Source organism: Nyctereutes procyonoides, unplaced genomic scaffold (genome assembly GCF_905146905.1).
Source record: "Nyctereutes procyonoides isolate TBG_1078 unplaced genomic scaffold, NYPRO_anot_genome, whole genome shotgun sequence".
In the NCBI taxonomy this organism is placed as follows: Eukaryota; Metazoa; Chordata; class Mammalia; order Carnivora; family Canidae; genus Nyctereutes; species Nyctereutes procyonoides.
In genome coordinates, this window is record NW_026575120.1 from 20,567,466 (window position 1) to 20,584,196 (window position 16,731).

The 16,731-nt window shown below is 44.4% G+C and overlaps 1 protein-coding gene across 3 annotated transcripts in view; it reads left to right on the forward strand.

Moving 5' to 3' along the window:
* Positions 1–579: 579 nt before the first annotated feature.
* ESYT2 (extended synaptotagmin 2) overlaps positions 580–16,731 on the forward strand; it is an 83,053-nt gene continuing 66,901 nt past the window's right edge. For 2 of the 3 annotated variants that reach the window (XM_055334690.1, XM_055334691.1), the window contains exon 1: positions 581–983. In XM_055334690.1, the coding sequence (XP_055190665.1) occupies positions 672–983 (312 nt within the window). In that variant the 5' untranslated portion in view covers positions 581–671. Of the gene's footprint in view, positions 984–16,731 lie in introns of all 3 variants that reach the window. The other variant, XM_055334692.1, reaches the window with a different exon arrangement.

Here is a 16,731-nt window from a genome sequence, read left to right on the forward strand (position 1 = left end):
CCCCGCTGGCGCCGCACGACCCAACCGCCGAGTTCAGCCCGCCCTTCGGGTGACATCACTCGTAGGCCCCGCCCCTTCCCCGGATGCGTCAGCAAGTCGGGCCCGCCCCCGCAGCCAAGGGATGTGCCCTGGCGCAGGGCCGCATCCAGCGCCGCAACGGCGCGCCCCGCCTCGCCCGCCTCAGGTGACGACTCTCCGGGCCGCCTCAGCGGCGCCCCGCCCGCCGCCTCCCCCGTCGGCCCCACCCACTCCCGCCTCCGAGGGCCCCCGCCCCGCCCCCGTGATGACGCCACATGATGGCCCCGCCCACCCGCCGTGAGTACGCGGCTCGGGTGCAGGGCCGCGTCGCCGGTCCCCCCCACCCCCGTACGGCGCCCCACCGGGCGATGACGTTCACGTCGACCCCGCGTTTACTGTTGCCTCCGGGGATGGTGGGGGAGCGGCGCCCGCAGGATGACGTCACCCACCAGGCCACGCCTCACCCGCGTGGTGATTCCCCTGCCCCGGGCCGGGCCGCGCCCGCCGCCGCCTCGCCCACCCTGCGTGCTGACGTAGCACGCCGCCTGCGGGCGGAAGCGCGGGCGGGCGGTTGCGGCGGCCGGGTCCCCTCGGAGGGGCGCTGGTGCGCGGGCTGAGGCGCCGCGGCCGGGTCGGGACGCGAGCGCTGCGCGATGAGCGGCGCGGGGGACCGCGGCCCCGAGGCCGGCGCCGCCCGGGCCGAGCCCCCAGGAGCGGGGCTGAGCGTGGACGTAGCGGGGCTGCTGGCGCAGCTGGCGCGCAGCTTCGCGCTGCTGCTGCCGGTGTACGCGCTCGGCTACCTGGGCCTGAGCTTCAGCTGGGTGCTGTTGGCGCTCGGGCTGCTCGTGTGGTGCCGGAGGAGCCGCGGCCTCAAAGCCACGCGCCTGTGCCGGGCGCTGGCGCTGCTGGAGGACGAGGAGCGCGCCGTGCGCCTGGGCGTGCGCGCCTGCGACCTGCCGGCCTGGGTGAGTGCGCCTGGTGCCCCGGTGCGCCCCGCCCGCCCCGCCGTCCTGTCCGCGGGGACCTGCGGTGTCCTGAGCGCCGCCAGGCTCCCCGCCCCCGTTATCTGTCAGGTGTCCCCGCGGCTCGGGCCGCGCCCGCCCCTTCTCCGCGTCCGCAGACCCCCACTCGCATCCCCCGGCCCGGAGCCCGGCAGGCCGGCTTAGGGGCGGGGGGCGGGGGCGGGGGCGGCTGGCCCTGGCCCCGGCCCCGGCCCCGGCCCCGGCCCCCGCCCCGGCCCCGGCCCCGGCCCCCGCCCCGGCCCCGGCCCCGCTGGCAGTGACTCGCGCCTCTGGAATGTGCCCTGGGAGGCGGCGGCCGGTGGTGCGCCCAGCGTCCGGCCGGGTCCCGCCGCCCCTGCCCAGCCCTGGGACCGTCGGCGCTCGTGGCCCCGGGGAAGGGAGCGGGGGGAGGGTCCCCAGAAGGGGGCTGCAAGCCCGTTTCGCTCTTTTCCTCTAGGAAGCCGTGGCTCTGTAGGGTGGACGTGACTCCAGCATGAGTTCCGGAGGAGGGGTCAGAGCTCTTGGGCGCTTGCACTGACAGCGAGAGTCTTGCTAGTTGGTTATTTTTACCCGGGAGGTCGTGTGCAGAGTAGCTTTCTGCAGTGAGCACAGGAATGCACTGGCTTCCCCCCCTTTCTCTGCTCACTCCTAACTCTTAAGCAGGAGTTGCTGTGACAGCTTCAGATGCAGGAAATCGTGGTCATTTTGCGATAAATGGCGTTCCCCGTAGGCTTGGGGTGACCGTGGCGTGACGTGGCCAGCCAGTGAGGTTCGCAGGGGTGGTTGTTTCTTGGAGGAGCAGAGGGCCTGGAGAGGAGCGGCCGTTTGCAGCCCCGAGACCCTTGCGAGGTCGGGCGTGGGGTGTGAGAGCCGGGGTCAGCCGAGGGCCCGCCTGCTCGGTACCACCTTGCGGGGCAGACCACACTTTCTGTTTCTTTCGCGTAAAATCAACGAGTCGCAGGGTTTGAAGTGAGGCTCGACAGTAGGAGCAGCCTGCTAGGAGAAAGTGAGCATTCCCATCTTGGCAGTCGGCACTGGGACGTCGTTCTGGGGCTCCTGAACTTCAGGGTGCTGCCTTGCTGTCCGTAACATGTGTCTGCACGTCTTCGTGGTGTGTCATTGACAGCGGTGATTCCTCGTAGGGTGGACGCTAGGAAGTCATGAACCAGTGGGTACCCACTTCCTAACCCGCTCTGGTTGTGTGCATCCATAAAGTAATTTGTGCAGGGTGTGGACGGTTGAGGTAGGGTTACTACTCTGAGAAAGAGCATGTACACTTTTGAATTAAGGGGGGCTGGTGGGGGGGGAAGGCTACCGGGATATGAAACAAGGATCTCGCTTAACCCTGTGAAAGTTCTATTAGGCTTTGATCCTATAGCTTGTATATAAGCCGTGTCGTTACTCATTCTACACTGTTTTCCCGGTCAACAGGGAAAATGCTTGACAAGTGTGGATCGGTGGATGAGGACTGGCCTTTTGTCCAACAGTGTTAATCGGGCCCTGTAAAATTAGACCAGGGGTGAAGGGAATATTATTGAAGAGTTTTTATAGAAATGAACAAGGACAATTTTCCAGTGAGATTTTTATTTGAAATATTAGAACTTGTATGGTGAAGTCTGCCCCTTTCCTGCTTTTACGGCTGCCCATAAATGCTGACTCGATGGCTGCACATAAGTAGAAACTCAAATCTGGCATATGCAGTACTACTTAACTGTTTTGACAGTTGGTCTTTTATTGCTCTCATACTTTGATGATTAACGTTTAAAGCAGTCAGCTTCCTTATTAGGCAGTTGTGTACTCTTAATGTACAAGCTTTTCTTTGGGGAGAGTTCTTTTTCCTGTAGTTATTCTGGGAAATCCAGGAGAATTTATCTCTAGCCAAAACTGAGTTTGTGTGGGCTAAGAAACGAACAAGAGAAAAGAATACACTTTGGTCTCATATGAAGGAGGACAAATATTTTTTATTCTTAGTGTTAATCATTGACTTACACTTTAATAAAATTTGGCGAATACTTGTAAAAAAATAGTCACATAGCTATATAAGGAACCATGGTTTACCTCTTTTATTTATTTATTTTTATTTTTTTAAAATTTTTTATTTATTTATGATAGAGAGAGAGAGAGAGGCAGAGACACAGGCAGAGGGAGAAGCAGGCTCCATGCCCCGGGAGCCCGACGTGGGATTCGATCCCGAGTCTCCAGGATGGCGCCCTGGGCCAAGGGCAGGCGCTAAACCGCTGCGCCACCCAGGGGTCCCCGGTTTACCTCTTTTGAACTGTGGTTGCCACTTTACAGTTAGCTCTTAGAGCAATTATGTGCTTCCAGAAGATGTTAGAGACCTCTTCATGCTGTGAAGGAGATGTGGATGCTGCTTTGGTGTTTTTGTTTTTTTTTACTTATACTGGTGCTTCTGCTCTAATTTAAAAAGGAGGAAGACTGAATGTTGCTCTGAGTTATTTGGTCTAAATGCATCATGAAGTTAGAACAGAATGAGTACTAAACATAGAGTAGTAATGTCTGTTTTTTTTAGTTTGAAGTAAAAAATGGATTTAGAGTTAGGATATATGTTAATATATCAACTTGTATGCTCTGGTTTTAATACTTGTTTTAGATTAATAGTCTATATTTCAAGATGGGAAACTATAGAGCTAGTACTGAACTATAAATAACTTAAATTTAGGAATTAGAAATATATGGGATATGTTAAATTAATGTTATATTAAGTATATTTATATACTATAGCGCTCTATCTTGTAGAGAACCAAAGAACCGAAGTATGAAAAACTGAGTAGTAATGTGGTATTCTTGTTAGGCCTAGTGAACCTTTTATCTTTTCTGTAGACTTTCATGATTTCTACACTGATCCCAACATTTAACTTAGAATTATATCACACACATTGTGAATATGCTAAAAACCGTTGAATTGTACATTTTCAATGAGCAAATTGCATGGTATGTACATTATATCAGTAGTGCTATTAAAAAGTATTATAGATATTGAATTTCTCTTAAAAATAAATGAAAAGGGTAATTAGTTACAATACAAAGTAAGCCACACATATGCCCTTGCTTATGGAATTCCAGCAGAAACTATTACAACTCTTTTTAAATTTTATTAAGCTTTTTATTTAAATTCTAGTGTAGTTAACATACAGTGTTATATTAGTTTCAGGTGTACAATATATTGTAAAACTGCTATAACTTTTAAAAATTATTGTTCCCAGAACACCTGGGTTGCTCAGCAGTTGAGCGTCTACCTTTGGCTCAGGTGTGATCCTGGGGTCCTGTGATGGAGTCCTGCATCAGGCTCCCTGCAGAGAGCCTGCCCCTCCCTCTGCCTAAGTCTGCTTCTGTCTCTTATGAATAACTAAATAAACCTTAAAAAAATTATTGTTCCAACTTAAATTTCAAGGCATTTACATTTTAGAGAATGTTTAATGAAAAGTGTGGGCTTATGAATGAAAACTAGCAAAATAAATTTTTTTACCTTAACACTCATGTTACCATGAACATTGGCTAGACAAACAATTTTGATAAATGATGCAGAAATCATGCAGAGATATAGATAGCTTAAATGTGTGTTTTTCTGTGATTATTCTAGACTTTGATTCAAGGTATTGATACATAATTATGTATAACATTTTAGGGTATAGATTGGTTTTATATTAGATTCATTTTATCATAGCATGATTTTAGAATGTTGTTGAGTCTTTATGGCTTTTAAAATATTTTATTGATTGATTGATTGATATTTATCTGTTTACTAGAGACACAGAGAAAGAGGCAGAGACACAGGCAGAGGGAGAAGCAGGCTCCCTGTGGGGAGCCCGATGCAAGACTTGATCCCAGGACCCTGGGATCATACCCCGAGCTGAAGGCAGCTCAACCACTGAGCCACCCAGGTGTCCCATATTATTTTATTTTATTTAAATTCAGTTAATTGACATAGTGTATTATCAGCTTCAGATTGTTATGGTCTTTTGTGTTTTACTATATTTTGTTAAGTTACTATCTGTTTTGGTTTCCATGACACAGTGCTACCTCAGATGAATTTTCTTTCTCCATTTAAAGATCTGGGCACCATCAGGGAAATACAAATCAAAACCACAATGAGATACCACCTCACACCAGTCAGAATGGGGAAAATTAACAAGGCAGGAAACAACAAATGTTGGAGAGGATGCAGAGAAAAGGGAACCCTCTTACACTGTTGGTGGGAATGTGAACTGGTGCAGCCACTCTGGAAAACTGTGTGGAGGTTCCTCAAAGAGTTAAAAATAGACCTGCCCTACGACCCAGCAATTGCACTGTTAGGGATTTACCCCAAAGATTCAGATGCAATGAAACGTCGGGACACCTGCACCCCGATGTTTCTAGCAGCCATGTCCACAATAGCCAAACTGTGGAAGGAGCCTCGGTGTCCATCGAAAGACGAATGGATAAAGAAGATGTGGTCTATGTATACAATGGAATATTACTCAGCCATTAGAAACAACAAATACCCACCATTTGCTTCAACGTGGATGGAACTGGAGGGTATTATGCTGAGTGAAGTAAGTCAATCGGAGAAGGACAAACAGGGTATGTTCTCATTCATTTGGGGAATATGAATAATAGTGAAAGGGAATATAAGGGAAGGGAGAAGAAATGTGTGGGAAATATCAGAAAGGGAGACAGAAGATAAAGACTCCTAACTCTGGGAAATGAACTAGGGGTGGTGGAAGGGGAGGAGGACGGGGGGTGGGGGTGAATGGGTGACGGGCACTGAAGGAGACACTTGACGGGATGAGCACTGGGTGTTATTCTGTATGTTGGTAAATCGAACACCAATAAAAATTTATTAAAAAAAATAAAATTTAAAAAAAATGATAAAAAAAAAAAAAGATCTGGGCACCTACTGTATGCAGAAGTAGAAGAGGTCATCCTGCTTTCATGTGTGTGCTGTCTTTCAGGTAAACGCAAGGCAAGAAGTGATGGCCCCAGTGCCCTAGCTGTCAGAACAGAGGATGGGAGGTGTTTAGTGGTGAGGCAGTGCATATAGACAAATTTTGTGGACATTTAAGAATAGAGGAACGTGACATTATACTCTATGGAAACAGCACAATAAAGGTGCAGAAGCAGGAAATCAGGCATATCCTATGGCGGGAACATCAGAGCCCACCTGGACTGTCCCATCTGGAGGAAGCTGTTTGGAAGGAAGGTGATGAATTGAGGCTCAGGGGTGAGAAGCAGATGTATTCCATCCAGCTGGGGCGCAAGTTCTCAGGGCAGCTCTCCCAATTCACAGGGAGCCTGTATTGGGCATAAATATAAATAACTGCTTTTTTAAATTCAGTGTTTTAGCATGGGAGAAAGGGGAGATAGTGATGAATTCAGAATTAAGCTTCTGAAATCAGAAAGTAGAAGCCCCTGAGCAGTGGGAGTGGTGTTCTCTTCGTCCTTTAGCTGCCAAAAAACAAGCCAAGATATTGCTGGATTGTTGTGCTTTGCCCCAGGAGGTAGCTGAAAGTAGCCAGCCACCTTCCCCCAAATAGACCATTCTCTTTTACCCTAATGATCTTATTGTGCTTATACTGAGTCACCTTGTGTTCTTTTGGAGTTGGGTGGGGCACAGTTCTTACATAAACACTATCAGTGGTTTCTTTTGTGTGGAGTCATTTTTCTATTAAACGTGTTTTACTTGAGAGTTTTCTTGTGATCTTTCTCCTGGTCACTGACTTTTCTTCATTTTTCTTAGCTGTTACAAGAGTCTTATTTTTCTTTTAAGGAAACCATTTATTTTTTTAATTGTTCCTGGAGTAGATTACATTTTAAGGAAGTAGTAGTTCAATTTACATGTAGGGATTAGAAATGAGCCTTTATGGATTCATCGAGTTACTCAACCCACATTTATTAGCATTTGCAGTGTTCAGGTCTCTTGCTAGGTGCTAGAGATGGACATGTGTAAGACAGGCCTTAAAAATTCAAAAATTTACCAGCTGGTAAGAGCACAGATCTGTGTGTAATTCTAGTTTTAGTCATAGTGTGCTTTTGTAGTTTTTTTTTTTTTAATAAAAGTAATACAAGCTCATTTTCTTTAATCCTGGAAAAAATCTATTAAAAACATCATAATTCCAAACCACCCGTAATTGTAGTTTATGGAGAATTACAACAACCTTGGATGGAATTGTTATTGTGATTTTTTTTTTTTTCTGTTTGTGATAAACCATACTGAAAATAATTTGTTCAGGAAAATGTGGTTTAGATTTTAAGGTTTTTTTTGACTTTTAACTATGTATGGAAAAAGGAAAGGCAGGCCTTTATTAGGTCTTTCTGTTGGTAAAGTGGTATGCTCATTTTCTTAAAAACTTTGCCTTTTAGAGCATTTTGTACATTTCCTAAGGTAAATCTGGAGTTGTTTTTTTTTTTAAGATTGTATTTATTTATTCATGAGAGACAGAGAGAGAGGCAGAGACCCAGGCAGAGGGAGAAGCAGGCTCCCCACGGGGAGCCCGATGTGGGACATGATCCCCCAACTCCAGGATCACTCCCTGAGCCAAAGGCAGACGCTCAACCACTGAGCCACCCCGGTGTCCCAAATCTGGAGTATTTAAATCAATGCATTTGATAATTATTATTTTTTAAAATTTTATTTGAGAGACAGCGTGTGTACATGCACGCACACGAGCAGGGGGAGGAGCAGAGGGGCTCAATCCCAGGACCCTGGGATCCTGAACCGAGCCAAAGGCAGATGCTTAACTAAGTCACCCAGGCACCCCTAAATCAATCTATTTTAAAACAAAGATTTTATTGGTGAGGATTAAAACTTTATTCTAGGTTTTGTTGAACTAGCTATGCATAGAAGTCCAGTTTTATGCTCTTGCTGTCTTTGCCTGCTTTGTGAAAGGCAGTTTTATGATTATTCACAGTGGACACCTCTGTGAGCCACAGTTCAGCACCTGGTGGATTACAGCAGGGTATGCAGACGCAAGTATCAGTGCAAAATAACAGCACATTTTGAATACACCCGCGTGTCAGGAGCAGTGCTTTGTTTCCTAGTGACTACATATGGGAATTGGCAACAGCCACACCAACAGCAGATGTGGAAATACTAACCTGACAGTTCACACTGTGCTTTCCTTTTTGTTATTTGCAAGATTGTCATTGAAGTTGAACTTGAAGTTATTTTCTTTACTCAGTGAAGAGTAAAGCACTGGGTGAACCTCTTACCTATTTTTAATGAACACACAGTTGTGTTTTTATATCCCCAAAACATACAATCTTTCTAGTATGAGAAGAAAGCAACCTCATTGTAGAACATTTCAAGCTTTGGAGAAGAGTCAAACGGAAAAAGTCACCTGCATCCTACTAACTAGTGATGACCACTATTAACTTTTTGATGATTTTCTGAACCTTTAATGCATATGGATATGTGCGTGTGTTGTATCTTTCTTCATTGTGCATTATGTTGTGGGCATATGTCATTATTCAGAATATGACTTCGGTTATTGCAATATTACCTTAATGGGGATGCTGGGTTTTATTTAAATGATGTCTGATAGATTTCAAAAACAAGATTGTTAAATATTATATGGTGAGAAAGAAAACTAGAGTTTGAGACATATCCAATATTCTGTTCTTTTCAAGTTATAAAATATTATTTATTTGAGCTATATATCAGATCTGTTCTGGGACACATGAACTATTTCTGAACTCAGGAGAATAGCATGATCATTTTATATAGAGAAAACTCACTTTGGAGGACCATGTTTCATATGGTGTTGATGTTCAAATGCATAGTCGATTCATCCAGATGCCCTCATATGTAAATAACCTTGAGAAGGAAAGCATTCCCCTCACGAGGAGTCACAACTTTTAAGTAGCTTTTTCTTTGCTGTGTTGGGATATTAGTTTGTTAACAGGAAGAACATTTTAAACTGAAGTAGCAGCTTCAGGTAGCACAGTGTCCTGATGGCTACTGGAAGGTTGCTGAGAAGACTCCCTGGGTTGTCACTAGCCATGTGCCCAGTTAATCTGGCAGCCCTTGGTCACTGAGTGGTGTGTGGCACGACCATTCCGATACTTGAGGATGTCACTACGTGGGCGCATGCTGGAGAAGCAGATTCTGGCCCTGGTAACTGAATCCAGTCCTTTCCTATCTGTGCATGTGGGCAAGTCGGCCACACCTCATACACTTTAGGTTCCTCGTCACTAGGTAAGCATTGAAATGAGCTGTGAAATGAACATGGTGTGGCTATGAGTCTGGAATGAGGAAAGGCCCAGGGAAGTGCTGGGCCTGGGAGGGCAGTGGCTGCCCAGGGTGCCCTTGAGCTGGTGACTTGAGTGGCTCCTGCTTCCTAGCAGTTGCCCTTGTGTTGCTGCCAGTTTCCTGCTGCCTGAGTCACTTCTCTTACCCACTTCAACTGAAAGGGGGCAGATGAGACCTGGAGTTTCTCTTTGTTTCTGTTTGCTGTGGTTTGTTTGTTTTGTTGCTAAGAGTTTATCTACATTAATGCTTTGTTATTGTTCACACTGGAAAGTACTACTAATTTCTCTCTCTCTTCTCTGTACTTCTCTAAAATGATAACCAAGGAACCTATGTTATTAATCCGCTTCCCTCCTGGTGTTTCCTTACATGCTTCCCTGAGGACGTGGTTCTGCTTGAAGCAACTGCCCTGATGCAGTAGATAACCATAGTTGCATTCCAACCGTATCATGTTGTAAAGTTGGTTCATTCTCACGCTCATTCCCTTCCTCTTGTGAATAAGTGTTGGTTAATGACTAAAGTGGGGATTTGAAAATCTCCTATTTCTGGGTCAGTTATAGTATCTGTGGAGTCGTTCCCTTCTGTTAGCATCTGAGGGGTGATAGGTGTTAGGTTTCCCTAAAATAAGGTAGAACTGTGCAAGATAAACCTGATAATGTGGGAGGAGAACATTGTCCAACTTGTTTCATGCCATAAATACTGCACTGGAGTACATGTTATAAGCTGGTTTTCAGTTACGCTGCTTACATTCTAAGATACCAGCACCAAACTGCTAAAATTATTGATCTGAGCAATACTCTTGTTTTCTATTTTCTTAATAAATGTTGCTTTCATATTTACTAAAGCATTTAGTTAAATCTGCTTTGTCCTGTACTTGTGTGTAGAATTAGGAGTTTGAAGACAAGGACTTTTAATATTCATTATAGCATCTAGCAGAATGCATTTACATATAACTTACTTGGTAAACCTAGGGAATTTTTAGAATAGTAAACTACTGGTTACTTGTTTCATTAGGACTTCCTATACCCAGTTTGTACATTGTTATGTAATGTCCATGTTGCCATTGTACATGTTTGAGGTGAACTGTCTACTGAGTTAATTTGTTATGCTTCTGCTATAAGTATTTAAATGGCTAGCAAATGAATACATGAGATCTGTTAATAGTTTCTAAGTTAATGTCTAAGTACTGGGTTTCTTTTTTTTAATATTTATTTATTTATTTATGAGAGACACAGAAGGAGAGAGAGGCAGAGACACAGGCAGAGGGAGAAGCAGGTTCCATGCAGGGAGCCTGATGTGGGACTCGATCCTAGGACTCCAGGATAACGCCCTGGGCCGAAGGCAGGCGCTAAACCACTGAGCCACCCAGGGATCCAGTACTAGGCTTCTATCTTTTTTTTTTTTTTTTTTTTTTTTTTTATGATAGTCACACACAGAGAGAGAGAGGCAGAGACATAGGCAGAGGGAGAAGCAGGCCCCATGCACCGGGAGCCCGACGTGGGATTCGATCCCAGGTCTCCAGGATCGCGCCCTGGGCCAAAGGCAGGTGCCAAACCGCTGCGCCACCCAAGGATCCCTAGTACTAGGTTTCTAAAAGCAAAAGCCCAAATGTAACTCAACCATAATTCAAACCATTGCTTTCTGCTTTCCACCTATATCAAATCTCCCTAGGCTCCCTCTCAAAAGGATGCTGTGATTGTGTTATGGCATACCTGGATTATCCAGGATAATCTCCTCAACTCAGGATCCCTAGTTTGTCATGTCTTTTTTGCCATATAAGGCAACATTCACAAATTCTAGGGATTAGGATATATATATATGTATATCTTTTGGGGGGGCCATTACATACGCTGCCCTGTGTCTTGGGATACCCGGCAACCAGGATGGCTAAACAATGGTAATTGTGGCTCAGCCATAGTTCATCAGTTCTGAAAGACACTCCCAACCCCACCCCCCACTTCCTATCTGTGGACTCATCTCATAACCATGTGTCATTGTTGAGTTCAGCATGCTCTTTCCTTCTTAGGGCATAGAAAATAATGTCTGTTTTATAATTGATCTTGTCTTGGATTCAACACTGTGGCTATTCCTGTTCTCTCTGTGGCTGAGAATTATGTGTGGTCTTGAAGAGATGGTATAAGTAGAAACAAATGGGAGAAAGAGCTGAGCCTTTGGAAAAAGGGTGGCCTACAAGTGGCAGTGTTTTTCCATTGTAGATGACGAGACAAGCACAAGAAGCAGGGCCTTGCACTGTGTCAGTGTAGACATTAGGGAAGCATCAAAACGTTTAAAAGAGTGGTGTGTCTCAAGTTTAAAAGGGGCCTGTACAGGGTGATGTATGAAAGTATTAAATTACTATATTGTACCCCTGAAGCTAATAGGACACTGCATGTTAACAATTGGAATTAAAAACTTTTTTAAAAAAACTTTTTAAAGTAATTAAAAATACTTTAAAAAAACAAAAAATTAAAAGGGCATGTGTAACAAGACACATTTTGGAGTGATATCCAGACAGACCGAGAGGACAAAGACTGTGGTTGGTCTGAGCATGTGGAAGGAAGGAGTGCCTGAATCTCAGTGGAATCACATTGAGAAGAAGAGGCGATGAAAAGTGAAAGATGACTCCAGGTTACTTGCCTGAGCTCCTGGGAGAGGAGAGGATGTTGCCATTATGCCAAGAAGGATATATAGGAGCAGCAGTTTGGAGGCCCAGGGCTAGGGACAGGAGATTATTAATTTTGTTTTATAAATATGTCAGGTGTAAGAAGCCTAGGGGAATTCCAAGAGGTATTATCCAAACATCAGTCAATGAGAAGTAGATGAGATCAAAGAGACACATATCAGCATGTGTTCAGCTCACAGGGGATGGGTGGCTGAAGTCATGCTTGAAGAGGGAGATGGAGGAAGTGCATGTAGGTAGCATAACAAGAGCTGATGGCCTGGGGCACACTCTTGGTGATTCTGGAGGAACTCAGAATGGGAAGGTAAAGAACACGGTTAATGCATTTAGTGCTTATACTGTGTGCTTATCTAATGCTCTATGTAGAACTCATTTAACCCCCACAGACCTGTTACCCTCATTTTACAGATGAGAAACTGACACCATGCTAACTCTTGAGAGGTTCTGTGACTTGCCTTTGGTCCCAGAATCTGAAGTGACAGGGGCAGAATTTGAACTGGTACCTTTGCTAGCTGTTGCTCCATTGTTTTTCTGCTCTCCACTTTCTCTTGATAATAGTGAAGAAGATACTGGGGATTAGACATTGTCTTATCTAGTCATTTTGATAATTTCCACTTTTCAGAGGAGGAAGCTAAGACCTTAGGAATTCAGCAGTTACCCACAGTCACACAAGTACCAGAGTGATGCTGGGCTGCGAGGTCAGGTGTCCCTGCCTGCCATACCCTTTCCACTGCTCTCAGGGCCCAGAGAGCTGGGCCCAGGCACCTGCAAGGGTGAAGGTGGCCTTGCTGCCAGTAGAGCACACTTGCACACTCTCATGGCCTGTCTCAGGAGCAGATTGGACCTTCAGTTTATATAGCATTAGCATTTTTATTTTTATTTTATTTTATTTTATTTTTTATTTATTTGTTTGTTTATTATTTTATTCAGGAAAGACATAGAGAGAAGGAAAGGCAGAGACACAGGCAGAGGGAGAAGCAGGCTCCTCAAAGGTCCCCAGGATCATGCCCTGGGCTGAAGGTGGCGCTAAACCACTGCGCCACCCGGGCTGCCCAACATTAGCATTTTTAATTATTACGTTAGGGGTAACAAGTGGACAGGGGTGTATATTTCAGATGTTTTTGATCTATGCAAGTATTTGGGACAAATAATAGAAACATTCTTCGTGGTCTTTGTTTCCTCCTTACATTTCCAAGTTTTTGTATGGGATCATTTTTCTCCTGACTATAGAACTCACTTTCATATTTTTTTTTAGTGCAGGTCAGCCAGCAGTGACTTTTCTGTTTGTGTTTGTTTACAGAAAAAAATGAGCAAATAATACAGAATTCTCATGTTCCAACCTACATACAATTTTTTTTGAGATTTTATTTATTTATTCATAGAGATGCAGAGAGAGGGGGGGGGCAGAGACACAGGCAGAGGGAGAAGCAGGCTCCATGCAGAGAGCCTGACGTGGGACTCGATCCATGGTTTCCAGATCCCGCCTTGGGCTGCAGGCGGCGCTAAACCGCTGCGCCACCGGGGCTGCCCCATACAATTTTTTATATTAACATATTGCATTAGTGCCGTGTATTTGTTACAATTATTGAAACTGTTGATTCTTTTAGCTAAAGTCCACAGTTTACACTAGGAGTCTCCTTATTTTTTTAAATTAATTTATTTAGAGAGAGCATGCACACATGAGTGGGTAGGAGGAGCAGAGGGAGAGGGATCAGCTGACTCCCCCTGAGGGCAGAGCCCCTGCCAGACTCAGTCCCAGTTCCTTGAGATCACCACCCCAGTCGAAAGCAAGGGTTGACACTCAACCTACTAAACCACCCAGGTGCACCAAGAATCTCTCCTTATTTTGTAGAATAGTACCATTGCCCTAAAAATCCCTCTATTTCCACCCTCTTCCAAGCTCCTGCGTGGTTATTGGTCTTTTTACTGTCCATAGAGTTACCTTCTTCAGAATGTCAGGTAGCTGGAATTACGTAGTCTGTGGTTATCTTTATTGCAAAAATATTCAATAACAAAATTAACTTTTAAAACATGTGCAGTTTGGTGTCATTTAGTACCTTCACAGTGTTGTGCAGCTATCACCTCTGTCTGGTTCCAAAACATTTTCATCACCCCAAAAGAAACCCTGTGTCCATTAGCAGTCCCTTCCCACTTCGCCCTCCCCCTCCCCCAGCAGCTGCTGATCTACTTTCTGAATCGTGATTTTCCTATTCTGAATATTTCCTGTAAATGGAATTATACAATATGTGACCTTTTGTGTCTGCTTTATTTCACTTAGCATTATATTTTCAAGATTTTATCCTAGAGTATACACCATTTCTTTTTATGGTGAATATTACTCCATTATATGGATATACCACAATCTGTTTATCATTTGTTTATCATTCCATCCATTGATGAACATTTGGGTTGTTGCTTTCTTTTGGCCATTATGAATTGTGCTGTGAACATATGTGGACAAATTTTTATTTGAATACCTGTTTTCAATTTTGGGGGGCGGTATATACCTAGAAGTGGAATTGCTGGGTTTGACTTTTTGAGGACCTGCCAAACTGTTCTCCACAATAGTGGGACTATTTTACATTCTCACCAACAATGCGAAAAAGTTTCAAACCCTCTACATGCTGGGCAACACTTGCTATTTTTTAAACTATTTATTCAACTTTTTAAAAAAAGATTTATTTGTTTGTTTGTTTATTTATTTATTTATTTATTTATTTATTTATTTATTTATTTATTTATGATAGAGAAAGAGAGAGAGAGGCAGAGACACAGGAGGAAGGAGAAGCAGGCTCCATGCCAGGAGCCTGATGTGGGACTCGATCCCAGGACTCCAGGATCGCGCCCTGGGCCAAAGGCAGGCGCCGAACCACCCAGGGATCCCCTATTTATTCAACTTTTAACCAATGGGAACTTAGAAAACTTTTTTTCTTTTTAGTAATCTCTGTGCCCAACGTGAAGCTCAAATTCAAGACTCCAAGATAAAGAGTCACTTGCTCTACTGACTGAGCCAGCCAGGTGCTCTGAACACTTGTCATTTCATTTTTTGTCTTTTTGATTATAGCTATCCTGGTAGATGTGAAGTGGTATCTCATTGTGAGTTTATTTGCCTTTACATAATAAGAAATACCACCTTTATGTGATAATGTTCGTTTCTTTCCAACTCCACTTTTTTTTTTTTTTTTTTTTTTAAGGGAAAGCACTTAACTCCACATTTAATGAGTTTTTTGGGGTAGTTTTAAAATTGGCTATGTTGAGAATATTTACATCCTAGAGTTGGCAATCTCAGAACTGGTGGTAAATGTGTAACAGCATATCACTGCTCTGAATGATGTTCCCCTCTTTCAGACAGGGCTCACCTGTCCTTTAAAGGCAGAATGGGAACAGGTCACCTTAATCTAATAAGGTTCTGAGTTAGGCCTAGGGCAAGTTGCAGGGAAAAGCTCTATCTCGTCTGATCTCATCCACTTTCAGGCATAGCTCCCCAAATGTTGTAACTAGAGACATGCTGTGTTGACTAAGTCCCTCTTCATTCAATCTTAGGGTCCACATTATGCTTTCTCAGTATAAGGAACCTGCCAAAAGCTCTGTTTTGCTTGTTAGAGGCTAGTTCCTGGTCCTGAGTAGTTTAAGAATTTGGCAAACACCTCAAGGGTAAAACTATAAGAGTAAGTTCACTTCCCTCTGCCAAGGATCTAGAACCTGGGGTCCTCTTGCTCAGCTGACCACACCCAACTCCCCATTCTTGACTCTGGTCTTGTGGGATTTCCATTACTCTGACTTCTCTGCTTCTTAGGCATGTTCTCAACCTTTTAGACCACACTCCTGGGGGAAGACAGCCTTGGAACATCAACTCACCACTGTAGTGCCTTCTCCCCTGCATTTTAGCCCCTCTGGCCCTTCTTGCTTTGGCAGATTTCCAGTGTCTTCAAGTGCATATATGCATATATGAGAATGTGAACATGTGTGCTGAGTGTGTTTTCATCTGGCTTCTCTCATTGGTCTGCTGTAAGGTACTCCTATCCTCATAGCTTGAAGCCAGTGTTATTTTTAGGGAAAAATGGGTTTGTGAACTCCTAGTATATTGCCCTGTGAAAATTAGAAAAAAAAAAGTATTTTGTTGACTGTGTGATTTGGAAGTGGGATGGGAAGATAGATTCAGAAGAAAGGGATTAGGGGTCAAGTTTTTTTTATTTTTATTTTTAAGATTTTATTTATTCACGAGAGAGAGAGAGACAGAGACACAGAGAGAGGCAGAAAGATAGGCAGAGGGAGAAGCAGGCTCCCTACAGGGAGCCCAATGTGGGACTTAATCCCAGGACCCCAGGATCATGCCCTGAGCTGAAGGCAGACACTCAACTGCTGAGCCACTCAGGCATCCCATAGGTGTCAAGTTTTACTCATATAATTTTATTTCAAAATGTTTCCCTGGGTAAATATTTTACATTTATGTGGGTTTCATGGTACTTTTCCCCTCAGCTTTTTATTTAAATTCCAAATAACATAAAGTGTAATATTAGTATCAGATGTAGAATTTAGTAATTTGTCACTTACATATAACACCCAGTGCTCATTACAACCAATGCCCTCCTTAATCCCCATCACCTATTTAACACATCCCCCCACTGACCTCCCCTCCAGTAACAGTTTGTTCTCTATGTAGTTTAGCTGTCTGTTTTCTTGGTTTTCCTCTCTTCCCCTTACCCTACACTGTGTTCATTTGTTTTGTTTCTTAAATTCCACACAAGAGTGAAATCATATGGTTTTGTCTTTCTCTGAATCACTTA